Source organism: Hippoglossus hippoglossus, chromosome 15 (genome assembly GCF_009819705.1).
Source record: "Hippoglossus hippoglossus isolate fHipHip1 chromosome 15, fHipHip1.pri, whole genome shotgun sequence".
NCBI classification, from domain to species: Eukaryota; Metazoa; Chordata; class Actinopteri; order Pleuronectiformes; family Pleuronectidae; genus Hippoglossus; species Hippoglossus hippoglossus.
In genome coordinates, this window is record NC_047165.1 from 13,583,032 (window position 1) to 13,604,622 (window position 21,591).

Here is a 21,591-nt window from a genome sequence, read left to right on the forward strand (position 1 = left end):
GCTGTTGGAAGTGTCAGAAATCTGACTAAAGCATGCTTCAATTAGTTCTCAAAGCTCAAACACCTCATATGTAAAAGGCCTAAAACATTCTCCATTAGTTCTGAGATATGTGGTAATAGTCAGAGCTTTTAGACGACTTCTACAAGAACACCGGCTGAAAGCAGGAGATCTAATAAAAGAGCGGAAAATACAGATGCACCCAGTGACTCATTCACCAAATATAAACTAAGACAATTCAATAAGGGCAGGGATGCAGGTGGGAATGAAGTGTCACCGCGGCTTAATCACAGAGTAGAAGCAGCTCCAGACTCATTTATTAGTGGGCAGCTTCAAGTGTTAGTCACAATGAAGTTTGGCATTAGATATGCAACAAAACAAAACAAAAAAACACCCGTCGACATTCCTGATGGCTGGAGCAAATAATGTGATGTGTGTCAGGTTAAAAAGATACTTCAGCGACAGAAGAAGAGGCCCATTATAGCATCGAAGCTGAATAACATTTCAATCAATTTCCAATCGGGCTGCACACGCGTGATGTGATGAATCACGTCAGGACGGCAAATTACCTCTATGACTGGAATAGAAACAAGTAACAGCGGTAGCACGAAGCCGCTTGTGCTCTTTTGAAAAGTTGCGCCGCTGCTACACAAGTTACCCGAGCAAATATTTCGTATGAGTTCTACTCGGTTTGAGCCGATCCCGACTGTATCCTCTGGCCACTCGCTCTCTCGGGGAGCCCTGTTTCCTCAGATGAGCTTAGAGCAACAGAAAAAGTAATGACTTGTACTATGCTGCGCGTAGGCCTAATAATAAAAGCTGCTTCTGTGGGAATTGGGCCATGCGTGTCAGGATCTGCTCTCCAGAGAAGCAATACCTCCGAGATTTCCTCCCTCTCTCAACTGGGGAAGGATAAATTGATGATACAGTGTGGAAGACAAATGAAATTAATCTTCCCGGTAGCTGACAGGAATCGGCTTTACACACACACACACACACACACACACACACACACACGCACACACACACACACACACATATACACACAAAGACACACACACTATAAAATACCTCAATATCCTTCTGGGTGGAAAATAAGACAAATGGATTGAAGTGAAACAACAATAGCACCGTGAGACTAAAGAGACTGGTGAAATGAAATAAAGGCGACTAACAGACACTGAGAAGTTTTCATCAGACGTGAAATGTATCTCTTGTTAGCTTTACGCTGAAGTAGCCGCTGTATCTCGCGGAGGCAGGCGGGCTAATTAAAACTAAGCATTGTGAAGCCGTTTATTTATTCTTTTTTTTTTTTACAACTAAAGCCAGATCTGTGTCAGAGTCGCCTCGATAGCGCGCGGCCGCAGCAGTCATGATAAGCTTTTCAGACTCTCGTATTGATCTTCATGTCACCTGAGGGAAGAAAAAAAAAAAAAGAGCTACCTGAGTATCCAGGGCGACAGACACACTTGAAGCCGCCGGGTGTGTTGATACAGATGCCCTCGTGTAGGCAAGGTGAAACTTCACACTCGTTCACATCCAGGTCACACAGCGTTCCGAAATAACCACGAGGGCAAATGCAGCGGAATCTGAGGAGGAGGCGATAACAGTCGATCAATGAGAAATCAATTATTAAGGAAAAATTCAGACGCTTATTGTAGCATGCTCGTGTGTTCAGTCCTTACTTTAAAATAAGATGATTTTTTTTATTGTAGAAGCTCCACGTACTCCAGCAGAAATAACCCAGTGCAAATTGACTCATTTTTCATTCTCAGACTCTTCTCGCAGAAATTGCCAACAATATGACAGCACTTAACTTTCCCAGTGTGTAACTTAATTTGAATTACGTTTGGTGACTTGTTACTAAAGGAAGGAGCCTATAATCTGCGCAGTTTATTCAATTCAAATCCCTCTCCGCGGCCGTCAGTGGCTCTTATATCTCTGAGCGCACTCCTCAGGTGTTGGGTGTGAGGCGGTTATTGTATTTTCTAGATGAGATAATTGGAAAACACGCAATTAGACACCTCTGCGCGAAATATAAACTCAATCTTTTCATATTTAAACACAGTTCTTATGATCGGTAAACCAGTTAAACTTGATCAAGTTTCAGCAATGGGGCTAAACCGAATTGTTATTGTCACACTGCACACTTTAAACTCCGAGACAACACTTTCATTACTGCAGTCTGTTACAGTCAAGTTGGACAGAAGGAGCTTATATAAAAGCCCTGTGCTGTGCATACATAGATGGGAAGAGACTGACCCTCGCAGAGCTCAACCCACTGCATCTTAATGCAAAGGCTGGGTTAACACAAACACAGCATGGGCTGGGTGAGTACACTGCACAGTCTGATTCATCGCCGCGGCACAGATGGACTCGCTCGGCTTGTCGGGTCAGGGAGACGGGAGTCGGCGGGCGCGTGTAGTGCTCGTGGTGGGCAGCGGGGTTAAAGCACACCTGATGTGAACTCCCCGGACTGTGCAATCAGAGGAGCGCTCTGAGCCGGGGCCAGGTCACATGGGAGCCAAATCATGACGGGAGACAAACTGGAGACAAAACATTTAGGACTCAAATTGGCCCTGGGACTTCTCTACCCATCTGTCCGACTAAGCCCGGGAAGCCCCAGGGCTCCCATTAAGCACAGCAGAGAGAGGCACCAGTGGAGTAAAGCCCAATCTGGATACATGATGTGTTCCTGCTGAATTCTCTCTCTGTCTTTCAGAATAGCAGCCTATCTGTGTCAAGGATGAAGACAGGCTTGTTATATAAACTGGAGCACTCTGAAGGGGAAACGCCTCGACGCCGCGTGTTTACCTGCGCATTCGCCTTTCAAAACAAAGCTGGGGAAATGCATTCTGCCCGGACCTTTATTGACGTATTTAAAACGTCTCAGAAGCAAACAACGGGTTTAGGTGCGAAGTCACAGCGAGGTGCACTTACTTGTTCACGAGGTCTTGACAAATCCCGGCGTTTCTGCACGGGCTGGAGGTGCATTCATTGACGTCTTCTTCACAGCGAAGGCCAGAAAATCCCATCTTACACTCACAGCTGGAACAGAAAAATCATTTAATATTGATATTTTGTCTCGGATGGAAAATGGAAGATCCATTTGTTTCCCACTGGCGCATGCACAGGGTGAGAATAATCAATGGGAAAATAATGATATTAATTACACATCATAATTAGTGTGATTGCACACGCAGCACAGGGACATAGATTTGGAGTTTGACAGATTAACTAAACTCAAAAAAGCAATGATGGCGTTTTTTTTTTTTTTTTTCAAGCTGAAATGTTACGAAATAATGAGAACAATTACATTAGCTCAGGGAAATCTACTATAAAAATCACTGTAAATGACCTGCGACATGTACAAGGTTTCTTGTATTGACTCTCCATCGCTACCCTGACATTCGCCTGTCTCCCCGGAAACGAAAAGCTGGTTATGGATAACACTCTTTACCTATAACTGTTGACCTGGTCCACACAGTCGCCGTGGTTTTGGCATGGATTGGAGCCGCACTCATTGGTGTCAATTTCACACCAACTTCCTTCAAATCCTGAAAGATAGATGAGATGGTCATGGATCAGCGAGCCCCACTTCACCCTGAAAACGTCAGGACCGATGATAACAAAGGCCCCAGTGAATGCAATTTTAATGGAACTAGTAGCCCCTGTAGCATATCTCATCTTCCAGCTCTCGGCACTCACTGTTTCCCCTCTGAGAGTGTGTAAGTCTAATAATACTTTAGAGCCGCAGACAGATTGGTCTGAGGGTTAGTGGTTTGGGGTTTGGGAGGTGTGCGTCTGTGTGTGCCACCGTGCATATGTGCATCTGTGTGTGTGTGTGTCTGTGTGCCGGGGAGAGAAACTGAGCGAGCAGGGGGACATCTTGTTAAGTTAGGGTAAGAGGGAGAGGCTAAGCCCAAGAGCTCTTTTGCTCTTGTTCATTAGGGGGTTGAGGGGCACGATGGCTAAGCAGATCAGCATGGATGTTTTGTTGTACTTGTGGAGACAGCCTGGGAGCCTGTAATGTTCCGCCTGCCGGAGGTTTTTCCCCCCGGTGGTCGGGTCTGGTCCACAAGACGTTTTTCAGCTCAGCAAATCAAACTGCACGGCATAGTTTTATGAGGTTAAAGAAATTCAACAAAGGGAGCCCTAATGTCTCATTACATGGAGGCAAATAATGGAGAATAAAAGATTGAAATCACGACTGTGAAATGTTATTACTTCTTAAATGTTACCGTTTAAAAATATTGAAATAATTTTTAAACTACTGAATTTATAGCGGTGAAATATTTCACCTGGAAAACTGAATCCTTCAAATTTTTTACTCGATATGTACTATCAAATTATTATTGATGTCAGATATAAAAGGTGGTGTTGTACTGGACTATGTTATTAAAAGAGGTTAATTGTTCTGTTCCTACCTTTGCATAAATGGTGGGGGAAGAATATTAACAACACATAATTAAAATGCAGTTCAGTAAAGATGCCATCACTCACTAGGACTCAGCGTTAACATTTCATTATCACCCCAGGACAAATTCAATGAAAACTGAACATAGCAGATAAAAGTAGACTTTATGCCAGAGCTGCTGTATTGGCTTGGACAGCTCTACCTAATAAAAATCCCATTGAGCATTTGTGGTCTGACTGCTCCTCTGTTCTCATCATCTATAATTTTAAACAACACATTTAAAGACGTGCATTATTTTAAATCATCAACAATTAAGATAACTTTTTAATCAAAAAATTCAGAAATTAAAAGGAAAAAATACGACATTCAGATCTGAAAATCCAGGATATAAAAAAAAAGTAAACCAGCTTAATGATTCCTTGAGTTATTATATTATATTATTTTCGGAGCTTTCAAAACTCCTTTAACACCCTGAGCCGAGACTTCTAAACACCACTGCTGTGCTGTCCCCGCAGAGCAACATCTGTAACACGCAATCATAAGCTGTACAAGTATATAACAAAGGGGTTAATAAAACTAGTTTATGAGAAGTATTAGTGCTGTAATTGTTTCCTTGTCCAATTATGCTTCTCCCGCTGCTTCAAGTTAAAGTTACATTTGTAATCCAATGGGTCTTGTAAGAAATAACTCTCAGCTGAGAAAAGAAAAATGAGGTCACTTTTGAAAGACAAATGTACGTTAATGTGAAACCTTAGGAAGAGGTTAAATATGGGTATATTATTAAGAAGGGGCAGAAGCATTGTATTACATGGGAAAATTCATGTATGAAAGTATTATGTGATTAATATCTTGTACTGGATTGGTTGTTTGTCTGTTTTTAGGGTCACAAAGCGTTGTGTGGGTTCGCTGTACCATTTGTACTGATACCATATATCAGCCGACACCATATAATGCGCTGTAATGGCAACAATTGTTGTCATTGCAGCTCTTTCGAAAAATCTACAGTAAACACCGTTTGGCAGAAAATTGCACAGATCATAAATTACTGTGTTCAGATGGGTCCCGGCATAGGAGGGCAAGTATTTGCAGTTTGCTTTCTAGAACTGTTGATTGTGTCTTGTTGAATAGGAAATAGCTTGACCACTGGGTGGGGCTCTCTGAGCAGTTCTCATTGTGCATTGTTAACAAGCCGAACGGCGTAAACTGTAAATCATCACGTTTAAAAGGAAGACAGACGTATTTCCAACTGAAGTGATACTCTGACGCAGCTCTGTGCATCTCGGGACGTACGAACGAGAGGGAATCCAAGGGACCACAGAGCATCTGGTGAATTATGGGACAGCACAGGTTTCGCAAGCTGCTCTGTCAGTCAAAGCAATGGTGGGGCACCTCAGGGACTATTTCGAATGTCGGCGCAATATAATGCATCTTCTGCCACTAAGCAGTGACTGGAGGCTTCTTTTGACAGAGTACAGAGAGGGAAAGCAAAGGCACGTGCTCACGTAGCCGTTCCATCATCTGGCTCCAGCGTGTGATCACTGCTCCTGCCAGGGAACGTCTCAGAGGAGAAGAAATTGTGGGTAATCCCCAGTGGATCGTGGACTTTGATGGACGTTTCAATTGAAACATGAGTGACGTCTTCATTTCAACTGTGCGAATTTGGTTTGGACTGTAACACATGTGACTATAGTCTTCTTATCAAAGTTGCTGTCGGTCTCAAGTTAACAATTTATCAGAGAAGGGGTCGTTTAAAAATACATTACCCGCTGTTTGTGCAATATAGAGGGATTATGGTCTTTGGCTGTGTGTGTCATCTGTGTGCTGTCATACATCACATGAAATGTCAGACATCACCCATCGCTAAATCTGTGCATGCACTTTCATGCTGAAACCTAAATGCATCATCATTTCAAGTTTTCTGTCAGATCAACTGTGATGAGCTGTGATTTCCCAAGTTTACATGTTGAACTTAAATAGCTGCGCCTCTATTAGGTCCATCGACGTAATGTTCGAAGTGACGCAGCACACTGAACAAAAGCCACGCCTCCCCAAGAGTCATCAAACTTGGACCATCTGCATTGATACTTTTAACCCTCAAGACCTAACCAAAGTAATAACTACATAACTTAATTATTGAATGTAACGTTTGATAAAAGTGACGAAGACAAGTGACGAGCACTGTAAATAGGATATTATTATGGTCGCACAACATTAAGTACAGACATTTGAGATCCTCAGTAAGCACAGCTAAGTTACTGAGAGAATTACGCAGGACTCACACGCGTTTTAGGGGCATCAAGGGAAACTTTCCTCATTGACTTTGAATGGCATCGCGTTGCTTGCTCAACTTTTCATGTGGCAAGGGAGACACCAGCCAATCAAATGGTGTTTAAACAAACAAACCTGTGTATGTTCATCTGGTTGTGGATTGTATTTTCTGTGTACTTGTGTTTGCAGCTAGCATGGCACATTAGCGGCTATGTTGTTCGTCCTATAAACATGAAACTGTGAATATTGCTTTTTTTACTTTGAACTCATCTTTTATCTCGTGCTGAGCTCAAAGACTGTTGAACTGACACTGAACCTACTGAATATCATATTTCCATCCAATATAAAAACTCTACAATATGTGTTACTGCAATATCTACATCAGTTGAAAAGAAACCATGAACGCAGGAACCAAGAGGGATTCCTTATCTGTAATGGCCTTGTTTGGCATGTCAGCAAAAACATGTATGCTGCTGTCTTTGGCTGAGCGAGAACTTCCACCTAATACCCAGGAAATGATTGACTTACATTATAGAGCTCCATGAGTTTGCCATGTGCCAACACCGAGGTAGCTTGCATTTGCACAGAAAGCAAAAAAAGGCCGACCACACTAATCCATCACTGAAGAGATCTGGTTGAAGCATTGCTGTACATCCTCATTTGCTCTTGAGACTTCATTACCTAACACACATGGTGACTATTCAAAATGCGGCAACAATAGTGGCAAAGAAAATCGAAGTTTTATTTGTGATTCTATTGGATAAATACAGAACTGTGTTATTATAGCTGTCAGTTCCCCCAGAAAAAAAAGCACAGACTCCACAGGCAGAGACGTCACCAGTAGCAACAAATCACCAACTCTGAACAAAATATAGACGGACAATGAAAGAACACACCGGGGGCCATATTAGTCATCATAGCAGTGTTCCTCACAATAAGGAGCGCAGCATGCTTAGGAGTCCTTTATATGCACTGACCAAAAAAACTGTGTTGTGGAGTAAGTGGGTTAAGAATAGAAATGCGTGTAAACACCAGCGCGTGCAGCCAATTTGCCCCGGTGTGACACACCTGGACCACCTCTTCAGTGATGCTAATGAAGCCACAAAATGATTAAACACCGGCTTTCTTAAAAATGTGTTTACTGTACAGCGGTTGCAGGGCGAGGGCCTATTTTTAAACACTACGTATAAATGAAGCCACTTGCAGAGGTGTGCAAGTACTTAACCACAGCTCCTCTCTGGCTCAGACAATACTCCCTGAATAAGCAGGAGGTTTTTTTTCTCTTTTTCTCCAGTTTCAGTCGTCTTAAACTCTTTTGTTAGATCATTTAGAAAATGGCAAACTGGTCCTCCTTTGTCAGCAGTCATGAGTGACAATACCAAGCAATTGCAGCCGTTGTTTCATACCCTGCTTTTAGGTATTTCTGTGACACACAACTACAGACATTTACAGGTTGTCTACTTGTTACACACGAAATGAAGTGAGACGTCTGCTAAATGTTCAGAAGTGATAAAACATGTGCCACTAGAACGTGTTACACAGCACAAACTGCACTAATCTGACTATGTTGTGAACGTTAAAGCTCCATTTAGTATTATTTCTTAAAAAGAAAGATTTCTGCTTGTTTTGATTGGCAGGTTGATCATGTTTGAGTCTGAAGGTTAACACCTCGACTTCCATGTGTCCCGAGATGAAAGAAAAGAAGATTATTCTTTTACATTCACATATCTAAGTAACAATAAGCATTTGTTTGCCAACAAGTTGACCATGTGGACCTGACAATAATACAGTACTTTGCTTTTGGCTTCTGAGTTTAATTAGTTTTCCTCTTAATTTAAACAAAATTGATAATGTGGATAATTGTAATTTACCAGTTTTACAAAACATCTCTGTCCAGACGAGAACAACCATGATGGGCCCATAGGTGGCGATGAAGTCTATCTCTAACTACACATCAAATACCACAGAAGAACATTGTGCGAATCCTCAGTGAGCCAACTCTCCTGTCAACCTGTAAATAGCCGCCACTGATGTTGTTTCAGGAGCATGCTCAATACACTAGCGCACGTGTGACGTAAGCTGTGACGTCATCGTTTCCCAGACGCACCGCTTTTCACCTTTTGAAAACCTGCGCTTTGGACGGCCCTTGTTAAAAATATCAGTTTAAGGGACTTGAAATGCAGATTGCGTGTGGACACTGAGGGACAGGGGGTTGAACGTCAGGGTTTTGTACAATAAGAGTAAATCACTACCTTCTCTACAAACAAGCATCCAGTCCTGCACTCATCTTGGTTGTCTCTGGCTGTTACCCTGCACTACAGCAGAAGGCTTCATGGGATGTAGTGGTGTTTTCACTGTAGGTTTTGCTGTTAAACCGAAGACAAATAGTAAAGAGACTAAATTATTTATCTATGGCAATGGATTTTAAGGCATAAGTGAAAACATCGATATAAAGTAGACGCTCTGTCTCCATGTGTCTCCTCTAACATCTGAAACTAACCCTTTACCTTTGGGTATTACCCATGAAATGAATTCTGTCAGCAATGTGGCCAGTCTCCACATTTGGGTATTTCCACCTGCAGTGAAGCGTTCAGGGGTTAAACACCAATATGTTCGAAGCTACTAATGACTGAGCATTTTTATGAAGGGAGAATTGATGTCTCTTTCTTTTTTGATGCAGCTGTTTGGGCTAAACCAGAGGTCTCGAAGCTAAGATGGAGAAGAAAAAAAACACCCTTTGCCCTCGACAAAGGAAAGTCAGCAGCCTGCTGAGATCTTTGCTCACTGAAGGGGCAAACTCTCACACAGAGACTGAACACCTGCTACATTTTAATATCTTTTTGCCTCTTTGTGCCTAAATGTTAATGTGTTAGCCGAGATAAGAGGGGCCATATTTTACACCAACGCAAGGCAGCTTAAAGTGCAAATGTCTGTCCAGCGTCCACGGTGCTAATAAATAGCGAACGAATTTGCACTCATGGCCGTGGGAGTCTTAAAATGACGTGTAGTCGGGAGCATTGCAGCAGCGGAATGCAATTGTGCTCTGTCCAACAAAAACCTGGTCGGAAGTTAGTTGTATTTAACTGTTATGGTGCATGATCATTGTGGTGATATCTGGCAACAGAGCCGGGTGCACAATCCTTCTTGTTACACACACGGATGATGCACTTCACTTGGATTTTGAACACTCCGCTAAATGCACATGCTTCATGCACTTTAGGCCTTGCACTTACATCGTTAAATTAGAGCCCAGGTTCTCTGAATGGAGCCGTGATTTATATGGTATGCACTTGCTCAAAGTGCAGCACGCACATTAAAAGAGCTTTGGTTGGTTAATTTCTTACGTTTAAAATAAAAAGTGTATCTCGCCTTACGCTAAATTAGACCAGAATATTATTTTAGATCATCACGACTCAGAACTTTTACTTCTGTTGAAAAGGATCAAGGATTAATTATTGCCATTCCGGAGCATACTTTACACTAGAATGGCACTCGGAGAGCATACCTCTGCCAAGGTCCACCAGACAAGCTGCACCAAATTACACACACTCATAGAAATCAGTCCCGTAAAGAGGCCTGATTCTTATTTTTCTGTTAAGATTCACTGGGAAAACTGTAAATCTCAAAGCTTGCAATGTTAAAGTAAAAAAAAAAATCACGTAATAATAATTTAAAAAAGAACAAAATAAAACAGCATTAAAATAAAAATAGGAGAATAAATATATCAATATAAAGTATAAAGTGAGCAGAGTGTGACAATATGAAATGTAAAAATAAAAAAAAATCAGGCCAAATGGGCCAAAGGTTGCAGCGATGCCCTGGTATGAAACGAACATCAGTGCCAGTGTCATCAACAGCAGCAAAGTGTGAAGTGAGGCAGCAGAAGTATCAGTGTCAAATGGCAGCACTGACCTGATGTGTGGGGGGGATAGTAATAATAATAGCAGCAGTGTTGTGTGAGATGCAGGATTTTTCAGTCTCACAGCATCTGGGAAGAAGTTGTTCCACAACCTGGCGCTTCTGGCCTTGATTCTGCGTAGCCTCCTGCCTGATGGGGGGGGGAGCTCACAGTCCGTTAGCGAGGGTGGCTCGAGTCCCTCATGACGCAGGACGCCCTTTTACTGCCCCTGCTGTTGTAAATGTCACTGATGGTGGGTTGGCTGTTGTCAGTGATTCACTGTGCAGTCCTCACAATCTGCTGCAGTGCCTGTCTATCTGCAGCAGAGCAGTTACCGTAGGACATGGTGACGCAAGAAGTGAGGATCCACTCTGCCACACACCTCGGTTAGGAGATGATGACTGAGGTGCCACGAGCCGCACAGCTCAGCCTCCTCAAGAAGAAGAGGCGTTGCTGGGCTTTCTTCACTATAAACACTGACTTTGTTGATGCTCCAGGTGAAGATATCAGAGAAGTGCCCCCTCATTTATTCATAATAAGAGACCATCTCAACAGCAGCTCCCTCTATGTCGAGGGGAGAGGTTAGTGGTCCATGATCGTCTTCTTTGTTTTCTTTGCATTTGCACCAGGCCTCCAGTTATTCAACCTCCTGCCTGCGTACGTCTGCGAACTTCACAATGATTCCTCGAACACTTGACTGAGCAGTTGTAGGTCAGCAGTGTGGAACCGGCTTTGAGAATGATGGGGGGAGGAGGAGATGTTGTGGATTCTAACAGACTGGGCCCCATTAGTTAACAACGAAGTCCAATACCCAGTTGCACAAGGATGACCTCAGTGGAAGCACTGTCAGTTTGTCTGTCAGGGTTTGCAGGAAGACGGCATTCATTTACTCTCAGTAACACAGATCTCCAGCTCTGCCCAGAAGAAATGTTCACTTTTCATAGAGCTTGAATTCCATTCCACAACGGCTGGAAGGAGTTTCTTTAGATTTGGCACAAATGTTAATTTATGATAAACTGTGTAGATGTAGTTGGTCAAAGGTCAAAGGTCAAGGTCAGAGCTAACCCGCTACTTGTAAACACGATATATTGGAAAAGTCTGGAGGGGATGTTGTTACATTTGGCATCACATCTTGTATTCAGTGATGAACTGATGAGAATTTGGAGGTCAACGGTCAGAGGTGGTAGTGTGACCTAAAAAAACATGGAGGTCATACTACAACTCACTAATCCATATGCTTATTATTGCTAAAATACACTATTAAATCCCTCCATAGTCTATATGACATATTGCCGTCTGTACAGGCACGCATGTAAACTGTTTGGAAGAGTCAAGGCATGTATTATTTGTTTTTAAATCAGAAAAAAAGTGAATTCAGGAGAATGGGAAGTATTTGTCTATAAGATATGTTTCTAAATAACTTAATCTGGTGAGTTAAGAAAAGGATTAGTTGGAATTTAAAGTGATAATCAACCAAAATAAACTTGAAACTGACACATTATCTAAATATATCTAAATATAAATGTTCAATAATAAAATAAAAGCTCAATTACTAAGTAAAAACTGTTAAGTAGAGAAGTTAACAGAACTGTCTGGCTTTGTAATGACTGATATTAAAATTCAACGTCCTCAGCGCTAGCTCCCTTAACTAGCAGTAAAAGACAAAGGTGAATTGCTGGCACGGTTTCAATTCTTCTTTAAATGGTGATAATTTAACGTTCCTTAAGCCTAACACATTGTAATGGCTATTTATGCCAAAGAATATAAGTTGACGTTTTTACAGTGTGGTCACTGACCGCCTCTCTTTCATGGACCATTATTCTGTGAGAGAGATTACTTTGATCACAGGAACTGTACTATGGGGAGAAATGGTGATTAAAGAGACTTAGTGACACAGTATATTGGCTGAGTTACATTAACCCCAACTAATTAATCAGAATACAATACATGTTATATACAATGTTAATAAAAGTCTGGCAAATGTCACCTCTATATTCTATATGCTTCTGCCACAGTATTTCAGCCAGGAGGACTTATTTTTTAATCTTAGTCCGACACTCAACTCTTAAATAAATTACGGTTACTAAAATGGTAGAATAATAATATACCATTATGAAGCGAGGCAGTGAGTGGGTTTTGCTTGAACAAATATGTATATAGATAGAAGTTCATTTGACTGGGAGTATGTATTCATCGGTGTAGGTCCAAAGGCTGCAGCATTATGTCATATATCACTATACTAGAAGAAAGAAAAAGGTCAGTGGTATTCACATACATCTGCCAGGGCATCTGGTTTTATAAATTGAGCTCCATCTTCGAGAACTCATATTTCTCCCTCCTCCATAAAAAGAGAATAATCACTTACGCGGTCAGGCTTTCTCCCCCAACACATCTCTGGCAACGAGCATCCTCAACACATCTTTTTCAATATCATATTAGGTGTGTGTCGGCTCTCTTGCTGGCACGGCTTCACAGCAGCTCATTAACCAACTGTTTGGTTGGACACAATCTCAATCTTGTGGAAGGTGACGGCTCGTGCAGCATGCCATGCAAACAAAGGGGTTTGTTCTCCATCTGGCCAGCAGCACCTCTGGGGATATTCTGAGCCATGGAGACCAAATGGTTTTTGCATGTGAAGGGACCACACAATGCTTCTGAAGGAAATCACCATACTGAGAGAATCATATTTCTCCCCTTGTAATAGACTACAGGCATAATTGTTATCCCCTTGTCATATAACTCACTTTTAACAAACTGGGGAAATTATTAGGATGTAGTACCAAATACATAAATTCATTAGATTACTCGAAAAGAGTTATTTTAAATACACTGTGAATGAATGTGGCATTCACACAAAACTGCTATACACTGAACTCAGGAGTAACTCTAATTAGATAAATTTTTCCTTGACCTTCTAATTTCAACTAAACTAACTGTGAATTTACAGTTCCATGTTGGTTTTTTGTTTGACTTTGTTGCCTTGCTACTAATCCTCTTAAAATAAAAGCAGCAGCAGAAAATGCAGTTATCGTATATCATATACACTACCGTTCAAAAGTTTGGGGTCACCCAGACAATTTTGTGTTTTCCATGAAAACTCACTTTTATTTATCAAATGAGTTGCAAAATGAATAGAAAATATAGTCAAGACATTGACAAGGTTAGAAATAATGATTTTTATTTGAAATATTAATTTTGTTCTTCAAACTTTGCTTTCGTCAAAGAATGCTCCATTTGCAGCAATTACAGCACTGCAGACCTTTGGCATTCTAGCTGTTAATTTGTTGAGGTAATCAGTAGAAATTTCACCCCACGCTTCCTGAAGCACCTCCCACAAGTTGGATTGGCTTGATGGGCACTTCTTGCGTACCATACGGTCAAGCTGCTCCCACAACAGCTCAATGGGGTTGAGATCTGGTGACTGCGCTGGCCACTCCATTACAGACAGCATACCAGCTGCCTGCTTCTTCCCTAAATAGTTCTTGCATAATTTGGAGGTGTGCTTTGGGTCATTGTCCTGTTGTAGGAGGAAATTGGCTCCAATCAAGCGCTGTCCACAGGGTATGGCATGGCGTTGCAAAATAGCGAGTGATAGCCTTCCTTATTTAAAATCCCTTTTACCTTGTACAAATCTCCCACTTTACCAGCACCAAAGCAGCCCCAGACCATCACATTACCTCCACCATGCTTGACAGATGGCGTCAGGCACTCTTCCAGCATCTTTTCACCTGTTCTGCGTTTCACAAATGTTCTTCTGTGTGATCCAAACACCTCAAACTTTGATTCGTCTGTCCATAACACTTTTTTCCAATCTTCCTCTGTCCAATGTCTGTGTTCTTTTGCCCATATCAATCTTTTCTTTTTATTGGCCAGTCTCAGATATGGCTTTTTCTTTGCCACTCTGCCTAGAAGGCCAGCATCCCGGAGTCGCCTCTTCACTGTAGACGTTGACACTGGCGTTTTGCGGGTACCATTTAAAGAAGCTGCCAGTTGAGGACCTGTGAGGTGTCTATTTCTCAAACTAGAGACTCTAATATACTTGTCTTCTTGATGAGTTGTGCACCGGGGCCTCCCACTTCTCTTTCTACTCTGGTTAGAGCCCGTTTGTGCTGTTCTCTGAAGGGAGTAGTACACACCGTTGTAGGAAATTTTTAGTTTCTTCGCAATTTCTCGCATGGAATAGCCTTCATTTCTAAGAACAAGAATAGACTGGCGAGTTTCACATGAAAGTTCTCTTTTTCTGGCCATTTTGAGAGTATAATCGAACCCACAAATGTGATGCTCCAGATACTCAACTAGCTCAAAGGAAGGCCAGTTTTATAGCTTCTCTCACCAGCAAAACAGTTTTCAGCTGTGCTAACATAATTGCACAAGGGTTTTCAAGGGTTTTCTAATCATCCATTAGTCTTCTAAGGCGATTAGCAAACACAATGTACCATTAGAACACTGGAGTGATAGTTGCTGGAAATGGGCCTCTATACACCTATGTAGATATTTCATTAAAAACCGGACGTTTCCACCTAGAATAGTCATTTACCACATTAACAATGTATAAAGTGTATTTCTGATTAATTTAATATTATCTTCATTGAAAAAAACAGTGCTTTTCTTTGAAAAATAAGGAAATTTCTAAGTGACCCCAAACTTTTGAACGGTAGTGTATCTCACAGAGTAAAATAGGTGGTTAAGATATTTATAACACTATGTAAATCTGTAGTGCTGCTCAGGATAAGGAAGTTACTCGCATACCAAAATGTTATAGCTGTGAAACGGCTCTTTAAAAAATTCAATTAGGTATATATGAATCATAAGTCTTGTTAGGTAGACCTGCATAGCAAGATATCAACAATGCTGACAAAGCAAACAGGCTGATCTTATTATCTTAGTTACAATAACAGCTCAGTTCACTAAACCAATGATTAAACTTAACTGCAACTGGGCTTACTTTATGAAACAGGGTGAATTATGCAGAAAATACATAATTATATGCCTTTATCTTAACAATTTTAAGAATTTTACAATTCTGATAACCCCCATGATGTATCCAAACCCAAATACAGTTACTATTACTCCACTGATTTTACCAACCCACTGAAAATGCTTCAATGGAAATTGGCACACTCTGACGGAAATTAAAGATAATTTGCCATTTTACGTTTTTAATAAATCTAAGACATTGAGTGTCAGGTGTTTGGGTTGTTTATAGGTTTATCAAACTACAACCGCTTCTGAAAATTTGTTGAATGTACTATGTGAGAGTTATTTGCAATTTGTGCAATAAAGTTCCATAGAAATATGAAACACAATATGGAATGTTATTGGGATCCTTTCAAAAAATAAGTGGATTTACAAATAAATAAAGTATCAGCTTTGTTATATTGCATTAAAATTCTCGATTGACCTACGTGTTTACATATTTGGTTCGAGTATTAGCTGTAATCAATTTTACAGTTTACAAACCGTTGTCTGTGCAAACTGCAGCAAAGTGAGCAAGGACACCCCCGCCTATAGATCGTGTGCAGAGCTCAGAATTACTTATTACTCTGCCATAATGTGTGTCGAGCGATGCAATGCATGTTTGTTTCATTTGTTGTGGTTGTCGGCCGGTAACCTTTTCGCCCCGACCTCTGCCCCGACTCTTCCATTTTCAGGTTGCTCTTCTATCAGCCTTGGCACTCCCTGCTGAGGGTCCTCATTAAGAGGAAAGGGGAACATCTGTGCTGGTCAGGCCTGATGACTGGGCCTCCTGGCCACAGCCACAGCGGAGAGTCACCGCTCGGAAGAACAGAAACTTCCTCCAGGAGTCGTCTACCATCAGCCGAGGATAACCGCTTCCCTTGTATTTTCCTTTCAGAAGATGCTTTCATCTGGCTCTGGTTTCATTCTGGCCTCCAGGTTCTCACAGTACACCTTTGTAGACAAAACTCACTTCCATTGTGTCTGTGTTTTACAAACCACTTTAATGCTTACTCACAGTGGGCACCCCTGAAATAGCTGCCTTTTAGTTCCTGTGAACACTAAAACTATCACATCAACCCTTTTTGTGACACTATATTATAGTCTATTGAACTCTTTTGGGAAACCGATGACCATATATTTATTGAGTCTTTACTGAAAGAGAAATCTGATCATTAAACCCACTGCTGAAGAGCTTATCTTTTATAAAAGAAAAAAACTAGATATTGGCTTAAGACTTGCCATAAAAATGTGACAGTGGCCATCCACTTTCAAAGTTATTATTATTGTCTCCTGGGTATTTTCACACAAGATACTATTTCCTCTGAAGAATCTCAGCACAAGACCAGAAACACAGATAATAAAATATCAAAAAACGATTTAAAGCAATCGACAAATAATAGTAAAAGTAAGTACAGTGAGGTGTTATTTCCCTCATTGGTACAACTACGACTGTATTGTACTATGTTTATTTCAATAAGCATATGACCATTTTAGGCTATGTTTCTGTCAGTTTGTTTCTTGGTTGGTGTGTTTGTTTGTTTGTAAGCAAGATTACATAAAATCAAGTGCAAGGATTTCCACGAAATTTGGTGGAACGATGGGACATGAGCTGAGGAAGGAGGCTTTTAATTTCGGTGCAGATACGGAGATTTGTTACGTCTGTCATCTCAGGGATTGAAGCATGGATTTGATGAAGAAAAAAAATCAGACGTGTTTAGGGGACTGATATTAATGAGTGTGTGCAATTTGGTGCAGATCCAAATAAAAATACAGATATAATGAATTTAAAGGTGGTTTCGTTTTTGGGGTTTTAGCAATAGATGAAGTTATTGCAGCATATAAACTAGATACCCAACCAATACTAAATTGTTTTTAAATAAATAAAAAAATGTTACATTACTATATTGGCCTTTACTAATCTTTTTACATTCACATATAATAGATTATATTATTTTGATAGAGATCACCTACATTTGTGTTTAAGAAACATTGAATGGGACATTTTACATATAACTGTCGACCCAGATGATTGTTCAAGCTCTAATATAAACATTTGAATATCAGTATGTATAAGCCCCTGCAGTGAGTGGTTGGCAGTACTAATGACCTTCCGCTTTGGATAACCTTAATCTTGATGAGTGAGAATTTGTCACAGACATCTTACACAGCATTTTAGAGTTGGCACCCTCAGAATGGTACACGAGTATGACAGGACAACTAGGAAAATTGCAGACTACATAAACCACCTTGGGTTCAACCAGAGAATCATATCAAACTGCCTATGTCTAGGTCCCACAGTGAAAGGCCACAAAGCTGAATTTATCTTAGAAAACGTACAGAACCAGCTACTGAATGAGAGAGGGAGACTGCTGGAGGTTTGAATGAAAACGTTGACTGTTTACCATAGAAACATATTCATCTTCCTAGTGCAGTCGTGAGGAAGGTCACCGATTTCATTGAGAACGCACAACTATCTCAGCGCACAAAGAGCAAGGACAGTCAAACAGAGAGATTCCAAACCCAAATATCATGAGCCAGCAAAACCAAGAACACAGAAGAACCTATTTGGAGGCAAAGAAGAGATTTTTTCCCTGATGGGTAAATAACTTAACTGACCAGAGAGAGATGTCCTTGCCAAAGGATTAAACTCTGCTTCCACATCACCGTTTTTACCAACTGTTGATTTCCGAGCAACAGAATCAGCCATGATGAAAATTTACTTGACGGAAACGGAGGCAGAACAGCTCAGGTTGAAGGTATTGGCGGCCTTTTCCAACACAAAAGCAACCACTTAATGTCAGGGAATGTGTGACAAATAAATTGTTCACATTGTTCATATTGACCAAGGTTGAGAGCTCTGGATGGCGAGGCCTCTGGAAGCTAGAAGAAGAGGTATTTCAAATTTTGTGCCAAGTTGCCATTCTGTCTTTGGCATTGTGATAAGTTGTGCCTTGAGACATTCTCCATTCTCCATACAGTCTCCATTCTCAAGAAGGTAATAACAATCCTGACAAGACTTCTAGTGACCTAGACTGTTATCTGTTCCCCTCCGTTTGTTGCATACTGCTTCTGTTGTATCTCAAGCTATTTGGTTGGACTGTTCGCATGTGCGTTAAGAGGAAGAATCTTCTCTGTCCGCAGATCTTTGTTGTAATAAACTCATATTCAAGTAAGAACAACTGAAGCTCTTTGGGTTTATTCTTTTATTCCTCACTATGAATCTTCTATCAAACATTTGTGCAGAATTGTTTTTCTTCATCACTCACCATCCAAGGAAGGAAGGCTGCAATGTCACTGAGCAAAAAGTCTTCAGCTTGCTACTGGTAAATACAGGTAGATGTACAGTGGTTCTAAACACAGTGGAATACTACTGCTCAATGCCACCAATCAGTGTTTACAAGGAAAAGGCCCATAGAGTGTTTACAACAGCTACATAAGAGGAAAACCCTGAACCATGACCAATACCCTCACCTATATCCTGGTGAATACATCTCAAGCATGTGCAGGTACAATCTTAGCTCTCTTGGATGGTAACACTTAATACTTCAAAACCCCAAGAACTTTATGAACAAGGTTAGAGGATTGAACCTGGCCAGGTTGTAACCATGATGTCCTATGATGTGACTCCATTGTTTACATGCATCCCAACTACGGAGGTGCAGGAAACCACAAACCACTGAGCGCTATATATCACTACATCCTTAATTATAGAACCAAACTCAGCTCAGACCAGATGCTGAACACCACGTATGTACATCAAAATGGGGGGCGGGGGGTTTACAGACATAAGCCTGCTTGTGCCATGAGCTCACCAGTAACTCTGTGGTCAACCTCTACATCAAACAAGTACAAAGCAGCGCCCTGCACTCCAAAGAGGAACAGCACAGAGCCACTGGTTCACAGATGTGGATGAGGCCTCCATGGAACACATTAACTGGACGTCAGGAACGATAGCTTGGCTTCCGTGGACTAATCTTTACACACTGACAAAGACAGTAGCCTCCATTTTTCTTGACCAACACACAGGGGACCATCACCTTCACTTTGATTCCACCAACAATTGGAACATAAGCCGGGAGATATAAGAACCCTGCATAGTTTGTCAACAAGTGCCCATGCCCCAAGAAATGTGGCAAACAAAACTGAAGGATGCACTTAAAGCTTGTGGCTGCCTTTGCAGAAACCTTTGTAAAAACAGCCACAAGATCCATCAAGAGCAACAACACTATGGGAGTGAGGAAAAGAATAATAGAAGCAATCTCATATTTGTAGTATGTGCAGTATCAGAGGAACTCAGAAGGGGGGGTTCAACAACCACCGCTTCCCTGTGTTGCCCTAGATTCAAGCCTGCTTGGAGAACTTTATCCTGGATGACTGAGAATCTATGGCTAACTCAACATACATCTATATTGTTTAAATGATTCAACACCATGTCTTAAAAAACAGGAACGAGTACCAACATCATGCTTCCACTGCACCTCAATTACACCTTCTACCCTGATGCATGTTTTTACAATGGTGCAGCTGTAACAATGTCCAACTGTGTGCATGTGTAAGAGCACATGCTGTGCGTGTTTGTGTTAGCTGCAGTGGAAATGTGTATCATGCTACATTTGGGCTGTACAGAAGAACAATCACACAATCCAGGTCTTTCACTGAGACATGATTTAAGGTCAAATGAATACTCAAGCTCCCTCTTCGTAATTTGTTTCATTTAAGTACCCTGCAGGTCTGCCACACATGCACTTGCAAACCAGCAAATACAAACAGCTGAAAGTCACAGGGAAAAAAGGGTATTTGGTGTTGACTTTCTAACAAATCAACCTTGATAACATTCACTGTGCTGTGTCCATCTTGAGTGTGTGGGATGAGATTTGCTTACGGCGGTAAATCTGGCCGACCCAGGCAGACAAATTCTAATTTAATTAGGTCTGGGAATAATGTAAGGCCTACACAATTTCCTTGACAAATAACCTACAGTGAATGGTAAACAACAAGTCTATAAAATTGTAACTTGGGACAAAGCCATCGGTTGTATAACAGCTCTGTGTTTGTTGAGTACGAGCTATGTAGGATGGATTTATGGTGAATAACAATAGAGAGTAGTGAGTCACAATCATTGTGTGAAGTGAAAACGACCAAGCCCACGCAAAGCTCTCGGTGTAATGTATGCAGCCAGCACCTAATTTCCTATTCCTCTCCAAGGAAGCCTTCTGAAACTAACTCAGCCACTCTATTTATATCCGGCAACATCTTTTCATCTCTGTGCTGATAGAGACATTAGTTACAGCACAACCCTATAGCATCTTGACCTGAACACTAATACGAATGTTTAAACACTCTCTCCTTCATATTTGCTCTTGAGGTCACTGATAAACTTCGCAACAGGTCATTTTAACTAAGTAGTGGTCAATTTCCCTGCTCCGTTATGAACGTGTTGCTTTATTCATGAGCTGACAGAGCTTGTGAACGTAACATGAAACAGATACATGAATTTCAGATGTGCGTGTGTGTGTGTGAGTTATTTATGAGAATGTGTGTTAAATATCTAAATGAGGGAAACATTTAAGGATTTTAAATTTGCAGGAATTAGATTTAATCTTTACCACCCACTGTTGCTTTCATATGTAGAGTTCATATGCTACTATGGATTCCAACTGAAGTTTTAGTCACAAGAGACAGATGCAATTAGACAGTCCAGAGAAACCCACAATCCAAGCTATATTAAACATATTAATTTGGTAAATTTAGTAAAATATGGATATTCATGCACACGCTGGGCATATGAAGAGACACCGAAGATATCAAATTTGCAGCAAAAGTTCTTGTTATTTCCATCGATTGGTTCCTAATCTCTTCCACTGTTAAAACTTTTTGATCCATTGTCAGAGACTTAATTCTGAGTTCACCTCAGTGAAGCATCATATTATAATCTTTCAGTAGCAAATTTTGCATATGGTTCATCCCAAGACAGCAGGAATGAACTCAAACACAGTACAGAGGTTCAGTAAAATCTGGTTCTGTGTGTAAGGAAATCCTTTGGCAGTTATGG

At 41.0% G+C, this 21,591-nt stretch overlaps 1 protein-coding gene across 5 annotated transcripts in view; it reads right to left on the bottom strand.

Moving 5' to 3' along the window:
- Positions 1-21,591, bottom strand: part of eys (eyes shut homolog) — a 169,944-nt gene that overhangs the window by 82,809 nt on the left and 65,544 nt on the right. For all 5 annotated transcript variants that reach the window (XM_034608950.1, XM_034608952.1, XM_034608951.1 and 2 more), the window contains 3 exons: positions 3,458-3,554; positions 2,938-3,045; positions 1,441-1,586 (listed from right to left, as the gene is read on the bottom strand). In XM_034608950.1, coding sequence (XP_034464841.1) covers positions 1,441-1,586; positions 2,938-3,045; positions 3,458-3,554 — 351 coding nt within the window. The remainder of the gene's footprint in view (positions 1-1,440; positions 1,587-2,937; positions 3,046-3,457; positions 3,555-21,591) is intronic.